This window comes from Pinus tabuliformis, chromosome J, assembly GCF_031772625.1.
Source record: "Pinus tabuliformis cultivar Carrire ecotype Pingquan chromosome J, CPIR1, whole genome shotgun sequence".
Lineage (NCBI taxonomy): Eukaryota > Viridiplantae > Streptophyta > Pinopsida > Pinales > Pinaceae > Pinus > Pinus tabuliformis.
Window position 1 is genome coordinate 810,567,610 of NC_142295.1, and position 10,608 is coordinate 810,578,217.

The window sequence follows — 10,608 nt, forward strand, 5'->3', positions numbered from 1 at the left end:
TATGAATTTTTTCTTCAAAAATGTAAACCTTTACCTAGTTGAATAGTAAATGTGGAAATATATATATAGATACATAACTATAATTATGTAAATATTATCAACATAATGGGCTCCTGATATTAATGAATATATTTCATTACAATTCATTAGAAGCCTGTGCAGTAAACATGTAAGAGAATTATTCTTCCCTTCCCACTCAAGAAGATTAAGTATCCTCTTGGTGAACTCATTCATTACAGTTTCGTTAACCTGCTCAAATTCAATTATTCTTCCCTTCAGTTTCGTTAACCTGCTCAAATTCAATTTCATGCGAATGATTCCAGTAATAAAAGTGGTAGCCAAAAACAATTCTCCCACTTGCCATTCAATCTATTTCGACCCGTGAAGGCACATTATCAGCACATTGGATTCTGAGGAGAATCGCTTGAGGGACAAAAAAGAATGACGGTTCAGTCGATTGTGGAACAAAATTCAATGCCGAGCTGTATTGGAAAGGACCAACTAATGCTATATTGAAAAGGACCCAGTAATTTCTATATTGGAAAGGACCCGTTAATTCTCTCACCTACCATTCAATCTGTTTCGGTCTGTGAACACACAATATTAGCATAGTTGATTACGAGGAGAATCGCTCTATGGAAAAAAAGAATGACAGTTCAGTTGATTGTGGAACAAAATTCATTCCCGAGATGTATTGGAAAGGACCCGCTAATGCTATACTTGAAAGGATCCACTAATTTGTATATTGGAAAGCACCCATTAATGCTATCTGACTCAGTGTTCCAAACTTGTGCGATTTTGCCGCAAAACTTGGATAGCCCACGTGTGTGATCCGCAATCAGCGTCATTCGATGTATTGTTCACCTATGTTACCGGATCCGTCAAGCTTAATGGTTGGATCCACGGATCCCCTGATCGGAGACGGAGATACGCCCAGCTTCTCTTTGAGGGTAAAAAAAAACGTCAACTTCAACGCATAAATCTGTAGTAAACTAGCAAACGCCAGCACAAAATTCCAAAACGGGAAATTCAACTGTTCAGTCGCAAGTGAATGAAAGAATCAACGTCCGGCGTCACTGAATTAATTAATCGACGTCGGCCACCAAAATAATCTAGGGAGTTGGCCCGGACAGTTTATTATTTTTATTTTAGTTGACCACATTATAAGCTTTAATACAAGACAGTGAATGAAAGAATCAGCGTCCCAAAACAATGAATCGCCCTATTATATAGTAATCTATAGCCATTTCTATTCAGATATTTTGAAGTTTAAAAAGTAAGCTTTTATTCAGAGATTTTAAAGTTTATAAAGTTTAGAAAGTGAGTTTTATTTATATATTTTAAATTTTTTAAATAAGTTTCAGCGTTAGTGAAAACAATGAATCAGCGTATTATAATCTATAGCTATTTTTATTCAGATATTTTGAAGTCTAAAAAGTAACCTTTTATTTAGAAAGTGAGTTTTATTTATATATTTAAGTATTTTAACTTTAAAAAATAAGTTTTTAATTAGATATTTTAAAGTTTAAAAATAATTTTTTATTTATATATTTATTTTAAAGTTTAAAAATAAGTTTTATTTTAATTAATTTTAAAGTTTTTTTTTCAAGTTTAAAAGGTAAGTTTTCTAAAATAACTTTAATAATCTATATTACAACTAATAATTAATGTTTAAATATATTATTCAGATATATTGAAGTTATATATTTAAAAATTCATATATGTTTTTCATTTTTATATAGATTTAATTAATATTTATAAATAATATATTCACCCATGAATTATTTATTGTATGTAAAAATTATATAGTTTTATTTTTATATTTATACAAATTTAGTTTTAATTTTTATTTTTATGCCATAAGGCGTTTCCCTCTGGGAAGAACTCCCTTATATGCCACCGTGTCCTATTTTGGACCTCCCTTGCATATGCCACCGTGTCCTATTTTGGACCATTGATCTGATGTGTTAGACGATTAAAAGAGATTGTGCTATTGGATCAGATCATTATAGTTGGAATTTTAATCAGTTAAGATTGCATGTACTTGTTGAACTTCCATATAGACGGTGATCACCTGTTTCTTCTGCTCCCGCACCATTTCTAGCTGGCAACAACACTAATGGACCTCCATCACTTCTGAATCGTCTGCTCTTATGGCCAAGCTCCGGGGGAATGCTTATATTGGTGCATACGAATCGCTCATGATTTTGTATTACCTCAGTTTTTTGGCCGATTGTTCCATTATGTTAAATTTCGGGTTATTCTCTTCTCTGTGCTGGATGTTGTAGAGTCTGTACAGTAAGGGGCAAGAAAATTCATTGTAATAAGCAGCCCTGTTGTGGGGTATATTCAAAATTCACGGCTCGCTGGATCAGTTTTCTTCTTTGGAACAAGTTTCTTGTGCATGTGCATGCCTGGATTTTAGCCAGTATTCTGTGGCCTGGCTTCAAGTGTCCTTATTGTTGATAAGGCATGCTTGGTTATGGCTTCTTTCACATTAGGAAGCCCCTCAGCAGAGTCAGGAGGTTTCCAACTTCCATGGAGTATGCTGGAAATGCTCTTGTTGTCTATTGCCTTGGCTCTTGGTCACATTGTGGTGGCATACAGGACTAGATGTAAAGCTAGGCGTAAAATGCATCACTTCCAGCAGCTTGATCCTGAAGCGGTAAGATAGTCTCTGATGGTGAAATGGGTTTTCAAGCTACATATTTGAGGTCTTTTTAGCTTTTTGTAAGAACTGATACTTATATATCTTTGAAAAAGATGCAATTGCTATCCTTTCAAGGAGTAAATGCGAACCCATCATCACATTAAACAGCCGTTTCCCTGCCCATACCTACTCTGTAGTGCATAGAGATCTAATTCATATATCTATTTTTCTTGAGGTAATCATGTGGCTAAGCATTGAACAGCTATTGAGTCCAAAATCAGGAATATATCAATTTTAGTTACCCATTCATCTGGCAAATCTTTAATCTTCTCACACATCTCTTTCACCTCTAGAAGTAGAGAGTCACCACCCTCATTGCCTGTCAAACATTCCAGTCAGATTTGTGGCAGAGCCAAAGGTTCCATAGAAGGACAACCCACCAGTAAAGTTTATATGTAAACATATTGGTGAACAAGCATTGTATCCAAGTCCAGACCTCCTTAACGAATGGCCAAAAAACATGGCCAAGGTCTTCGGGTTTCCTGAAATAGCTACAGTTTTCCATCGTTAATCCCATTTTATGAACCCTATTTTTAAGATTTGGTGCAATAAGTTTAAATCAATGTTGCACAAGACTGGGTGTGAGTATTGGGTATTGGGTATGGTATGATTAAGGATGAAACATTTTGAATTACAAGTAGGGGTAGTGGTTATGGTAATTTTCCTTTGTAAAGGGGCTCATCAGCATGTGGGTATGGCCCAGGGGGATAGAAGTGGCCCAGGGGAATAGAACTATGATTTGAAATAATTTATGTATCTTACAGGTTATCTTATTTGTCATATAAAAGCTGCACTGAATAGGGCCTCCAAATGAAAAGAAAAGCCAAATTTCTGCACTCTGAATGACTCTATCTTTCATAGGTCTGCAACATGTACGACCTGCAAAGGAAATAGAAACCAAAGTCCGAACCTCGAAAGTAATATGCATGTTAGCTTTGCTATGTTTTCTAGAGTCTAAGGAGCGTTTTTCCACCATTTGAAGACTGCCACATAAGCAAGGGTGTTACCTGGCATACATTCAGTTATGATATTTGTACCAAGGTTGCTATGATATAGTGTGGTGGTATGAGAAGGCCATATTGGGCACTGGTGACAAATTTAAATGCTGAGAATCCTATCATATCTGTGAAACGTAAGCTCTAATATGAAAGGAGATAGGCTTCTGTTGCCATAGACAGCTCATAACTGCATTCTTCAACTTTTCTCCAGTTTCATGTACAGTAGTAATTCTTATTCCTTTTGATCTTTACATTTTACTCCATTCAAGAGTATCAGAAGCATTATTTATTAACTGTCATTACTCATCTCGATCGATAATGAACTGATCTGGTTATTGACCATGTCTTGCATTTTACAGGTTCCACTTTACAACACTGTTTTCCATGGTTATCAGAATCTTCCTTGTTCTCCCAACCCCAATATGGGTAGAATTGTTAAAGCTAATTCTGAAGATAAATATTTCTTTTATGGAGGGAAACAAATGCCTTCAAGAATCCTTCTTGATGATGAGAGTCTTTTCATGCTCTGTGAAGGTTTGGTTATCCATTACAAGATTACAAATAGTCATTCTTACACTTCCAGCGCTTTCCATGATAGTAATGGTGAAAATTATGGGTCTATGCTGAGAAGGTTAAGATTTGATGACCCTTTGCTTCCAAGATCTCATAATCTTGCCAGGAAGTTCAGTCACACTTCGACAAATGAGCCCTTGTAAACTCCACTATTGAGCGGCTCTACTACTATAGAAGTGAATCCAAGCTCCAAGTGTGGCTCAAATAGCTATTCTGGTTTCTTTGAGCATATACCCTTACTGAATTTGGAGAAATATAAGCATGACAAGTTTGGGTTAATAGAAAAGTTATCAGAGCCAACACCATATAAATTTGGACGCATGGGGGTGATTTTGATACATGGATTTGGTGGAGGGGTTTTCCCTTGAAGGTATTTTATGAATCCCCTGGGAAGGCAAACTGGATGCACTATCACTGCTTTTGACCAGCCCGGTTGGGGACTTACTTCTTGTCCCAACAAATCAGAATGGAAAGTAAAAGGACTGCCCAATTCATGTGAACTTGAGTTCCAGGTGAGACCTGGAAGCCATGTGGATTTGAGTGCCATCTCATCAATTCAGAGTTTTAACTATTTTCCTATTTGATTTTTTATCTGCTCTTTCTTGTAATTTCAACCTCACTTTGTTTTGTTTGTGATTGTAGTACTTTTATCCCTTGTATTCTGGGAAAAATATTGTTTTTTTTTCATTTCCTTTCCTAGAATTTAATTGTAATTGATCTTCTGGGAAATTTAAGTGGTTAGTTTAAATATGGATGGCAATGATTTTCATTATGTTTGCACTGTCCGTGGTAGATATAATTTTGATGCTTCTTGCAGGTTAGTCTGTTATCATCATTTTGTCAGAAGCTGGCATTTTCTTCTATTGTGCTTATTGGTCATGATGATGGTGGATTGCTAGCCTTAATGGCAGCTGAAAGGTTGTACAAACGACAAGATATTTCCAATGTGAGTTTCCAGGGTAGTTTGGTGACCTGTCACATAATTTTCAAAGCCGAATATGGTATTTACTTATCAGCTTGTTACATAATAGAAAGGATGGTAGGTGAAATGGAAAAGGTGGATTTAGGGACTTCATTTAAATGCTTGAAGATGATTGCATATGAAAAAATCAATAGAAGTGGGGGATCTCCAAGGGAAATGAATGAAAAAAGGCCTACTCTATGTTTCTTTTCTTGGCTTAACAACAAATGAAGGGTTGCAAAGGGCTCGAACAAGTCAGAGAATAATTGCTAAATTTTCAGTTTTATTGGTTTGCTAAACTACAACTCTTTTTATAATCATAAAACTTATTTGCTTCAATTTTGTCCGATTCTTGGTTGTTTGGCTAGGTCGTTCCAGAAATAACACAGATTAGCGAAGGATACAATCTAGCGACATGGGCGTCGGAAGTGAGTTCCATAGCTGTTGAGGAAAAACTTGGTGTAGAGTTTACTGAGATCTACAAAAAATTAGCACTCTATGGGTATGTATAACATAATTGTAGGAATTTGTTTCAGAACTTTGAGCTTTTTTTTATTGTGCATCTCTAATTTTGTTACCCTATCTTTAGTTACATAATTTCTCCCAAGAAACTGTAAATTTTTTTAAAGCCCTATTTGATAGTTATGTTGTTCTTTTTTTAGATGGAATCAAGACCTTATTCAAGAGCTAAGAACCCCTGCTCTTGGCTCGTAGAATCTGAGTTTTCCAACACAATATGCATGGTCCTTCAAGGTTCAGTGCGTGGCATGCCTTTGGAAGCAATCATTTCTCCTAAGAAACTGTAATTTTTTTAAAGCCCTATTTTACAATTATGTTGTTCTGTTTTCAGATGGAATCAAGCCCTTATTCAAGAGCTAAGCACCCCTGCTCCTGGCTCGCAGGATCTGAGTTTTCCAACACAGTATGCACGGTCCTTCAAGGTTCAGTGCGTGGCATGCCTTTGGAAGCAACATTGGTCATATTGGAGGAATCCACACTATAATGTTGTACGATTTTTCTTCACTACAGTTGTTGCCCTACTGTTTGGGACCATCTTTTGGGACCTTGGAACAAAGAGCCTTGACACTCTCTTGACAGGCATAGCAGACTTATTTGCAAAACTGGTCCCGCCTCACTTTAACATTTTATTTTCTCTATCATTGATTAGTTTATTGTCTATTACATATTTGAGTCAATAGAGTGACTTAGCATATTGAGAAATCAAAGCATTATATGCGTAATATATCAAAGCATTATATGGTATTTGCATTCACATTTTTTATTTGATCGTGTGAGCTTAGATCTGTACTACAAAAAAAACAATTTACCCATTGTCAATTTGGTCAACTGATTCAAACATTTCGATTTCTGGCACTTCTACAGATTCACATTCTTCCCAATGATAGCCTTTCCATTTGAAGACCTTGTTTGACTCTCCTTCTCTAGAAGAGCGAGTAGGTTAGCAGGGTTATTTTGGTTTCAAAGAAAGGCAATTTCCTGTACCGAACAGGTTGTTCAGGAGTGTTCATCAATATGTAAGGGTAAGGTATGAATTGGGAGGTTACAATACAATATGCCACATTGAGGAATTTGTCAGAGTGAAATGCAATTAGGTCGTTCCTTCAATAGACAATGAAGTGAGAAACTTGAATGAACTACATAACTTCCTTGTAACACTCTCAGACAACTGAGTGAGATACATTAGAAAACCTTTGTGCTAATCTTGAATTAGGCTCAACAACACTGTTTTTGGTTTTTCTTGAAAGAAAAGATGAAAATATTGAACTATAAATATTGCAATCTATAAAAGTATATAACCTATTCACATCCAAATCTTTGAAAGTATATGATAAAAACAGGCACTATTCTTTCATCGATTTAATAATTTTTTCAGTCATGTTTACTTGTTATAGAGGAGAGATAATCTAACCTCTGAAGACAATTCTACACCTGGTAGAGAATTCAATGTCACTCATGTCTCGACACAATAGAAGAAAGGAATGATCCTTCCTTTCAGGCCATTGTCGATGGCTTTTGAGAACATAAACTATTATGTTAACATGCCACTGATATGTGTATCTATAAATCGTTCAATTGAATTGGTAATCTGCGAGTAGCTTGACATACCTAGGTTCTCTTCAATGGAATATCTAGAAATAATGTTTAGTTTCGTAACATGAGATGAAAAGTGAAGGGTTGGGTCAAGACAGGCTACAACTCCTTTCCAATGTAAGTGGATCCTTTAGACCAAGGGTACATAGAGCCTTGATGGGAGTTAGTGGTGCTGGAAGAACTACCCTAATGGATGTCTTAGCACTTTCGTAGATTCAAATTTTTCCAAATGATAGCCTTTTCATTTGAAGACCTTGTTTGACTCTCTTTCTCTCGAAGAGGGAGCAAGTTAGCAGGGAAATGTTGGTTTCAAAGAAAGGCAATTTCCTGTACTAAACAGGTTGGTTAGGATCGTTCATCAATATTGCTTCCCCATTGTGGAAGGTCAGGTCAGGGTAAGGTAAGGGTACTTAAGGTATATCCCATAATGAAAATATATGTTCTTATATCCTTCCATGTCTTGGTGTCAGCCCATACCTTGCCTTACCTTTAATGAGAATATTTTGGAACTTGAATCTGAAAAGAAATCAAGGACACCAGTTGAAATCACAAAGCTAAATTCAAGAACTTCGTTTAACTACATCAAGATGATTGCAAATGATGAAATCATCTGCAGTGATCAATTTGCAAGGGAAAGGAATGCGACCCCAAATTACAACGCACAAACATGGAGAGTAGAAATTGAGCAATCAGATGAAGCTTTAAACATGAAAGGTGATGCAATCAAGAGAGAAAGGGCACGCCGTAAGAGGGCTATTTCGAAGTTTGAATCACAAATACAACCAAGGATGATTCCTGAACAATGAAATGATGCTATAAACATGAACGGTTACGCAATCAAGAGAAAAAGGACACGTCATAAGAGGGCTACTTCTAAGCTTGAAACTCAAATACAAGCAAGCAAGTGTGCTGAAGCAGAAAACACAAGTTTGGAGATGACATCAAATAAACTAATGGCCATTCTAGAAATTATTTACAAGCATGAATTAATGACAATACAATCTGTGTTGCCAAATGCTTCTTCGGAAGCCTCTCTAGAAAATTTTGAACCTGAATTTGGAAGTCATGCGATGGTGGTAGGTCAAATTCCAAAGGCAGATTCAAGGACAATATTTAGAAGCAATCCAGAAATTCTTTATGTGGGGGAGTTAACAGTCACATTGCCAAACATTTCCACTGTAGCCTTTGCAGAAAACTTTAAGGTGGATATTTTGGAACCTAAACCTGGATGTCAAGAAAGGATGGTAGGCGAAATGGAAAAGGTGGATTTACATTCACTCCCTAAATCTCCATTCACCATATTCATAAATTATCATCTACCTTTTATCCATACCAACACTTCTACCTATCATCCATTTAATTCCAAGCCATATTCTTAACTGCTATAGGATCCTATAGAAGTATGCATCTACAGCTCTTCTGAATGAGAATTCCGGTTATATCTACAGAAGTGTCCACTTCTAGCATCGTACAGGAAACTTAGGGGGTTTATCAAACAAATTTTGTTCTAATTATAAATGGGCTACTATAATTTTATGAAGAGACTATATTTGATGGTTTTTGTCAAAGTGGCTTTGTTTTTATGAGATTATTCTTTTAGGAACTCTGATTCCTAGTTAAGAGGACATGTATTAGGTGAAGAATTTTGATTACAATGTTTCTTTAGTATTGATAGATTTGGTCAAGAATTTTGATAAATTTGAATAACGTTTTGATAAGATTAAATAAAGTTTTTTTTTAACAATTCTAGGATACAATATACTTAATTGGAGAAAATCTTAGGGTGATCATATTTACTTTAACGATAGACTTTATTGAATCTACATTATAAGATTTAAGATTTCAATAAAGTTTATAAGAATGATTAGTGTTTTGTTCAAAGATGTTTCTACTCATTTGGAAGTTAATGACAAGCTATTGATAATGTTTATCTTCAAAGTTCAATCAAACAATGTTGTCTTATTATTTTAGTGTTTTGTTTCATATGTTGAAGCTCCACATTATGTCACAAGAGATATATTTAAAGCACCCAAGTTTATTCTTACCTAATGAACTATTTTATTTAAAATTGGGTTGTTTTGTTCCAATTTTTTGGGTCTCGACCTTTCTTGAGAAAGGCTCTTGGATACTTGTTAGATTGGAAAGTTCACTAGGTGAGGTGAACAAATATCTATTTCTTGGGTCAAATGTCGAAGGCCTAAGTCATGGTCACTTTGTAGATGATCCCCCTTCCTCACAAGAAAAAGGATACTTCCTCACAAGAAAGAGGACACTGAGTGTTTAAAAAATGTGATGAAATTCCTAGATATCTTTCATATATCCCTAGGGTTTGAAGATTCCATGGACCAAAACTATGTCATATAAACAATGCTAACAAGATTCTAAATTAATTAATGTAAGTTGGTTGTAGATTCAATTTAGGTATATCTTTAAATTTCTAGGTATCCCTTTCTTTTTAGGCCCCAACAAAAGAGTTGTGGCAAGTTCTATTTCAATGAAAGGAACAAAATGTGACAAAATAGATTATGAAGCATATGTTCTCGGTAGTTAGACATCAAATTTATATGAATGTCCTGGCTTCCACACATGTTTATTATTCCCTATGCTAGTGTTCCAAGGCCTTGATTTATAGTATATTGGAAAAGGTTATGAGATATTTTACAATCTTAAGCCCAATGCATGCCTTGTCATATAACAATCACATTGCCCAAGATAAATCAACCTCTCAGATAAATTTTGTATCTTTTGGGTGAATTATGTTAGGGCATGTATAACTTGTCATGCATAGCTTCTCTTGAAATCTTCTACACACAACCTTAAATAACTAAGCTCGAAATATCGTCTATGTCAGTGTGATATGATCACATGATGTGTCACCATTGGCATACCACCTAACAACACTGCATTATGCAAATTGTTAGCAACACTATACTCAATGCAACCCCTATTACAAATCTTATAAATTTGTTCTGAAGCCAGCTCATAAATTACTGTGAATTGCATAGCCATTACGTTGCTTCATGTCATCTTATAAAATTTTAATATTCTATCAAAGAGGATATATTGAAATTCTAGGAAGATGCTATATTTGGTGGCGTTTTGACTAGAGGTTTTAATAAATATATTCCCAAGCCATATGATGGATTAGTTAATGTTTACAAATTTCAAGTGTGTAACCCTCGGTGATTTTTTTTGTCAAAGTGGCTTTGTGTTTATGAGATTATTCTTTTAGGAACTCTGATTCCTAGTTAAAA

The 10,608-nt window shown here is 35.3% G+C and overlaps 1 protein-coding gene across 1 annotated transcript; it reads left to right on the forward strand.

The window, feature by feature from the left end:
* Positions 1-2,482: 2,482 nt before the first annotated feature.
* On the forward strand, positions 2,483-6,326 carry LOC149229177 (uncharacterized). The gene is made up of 7 exons (XM_089380973.1): positions 2,483-2,665; positions 4,068-4,339; positions 4,652-4,793; positions 5,099-5,227; positions 5,611-5,744; positions 6,093-6,188; positions 6,272-6,326. Exons 1-7 carry the CDS (start codon positions 2,483-2,485, stop codon positions 6,324-6,326), a joined length of 1,011 nt encoding a protein of 336 aa, XP_089237099.1.
* Positions 6,327-10,608: the final 4,282 nt, after the last annotated feature.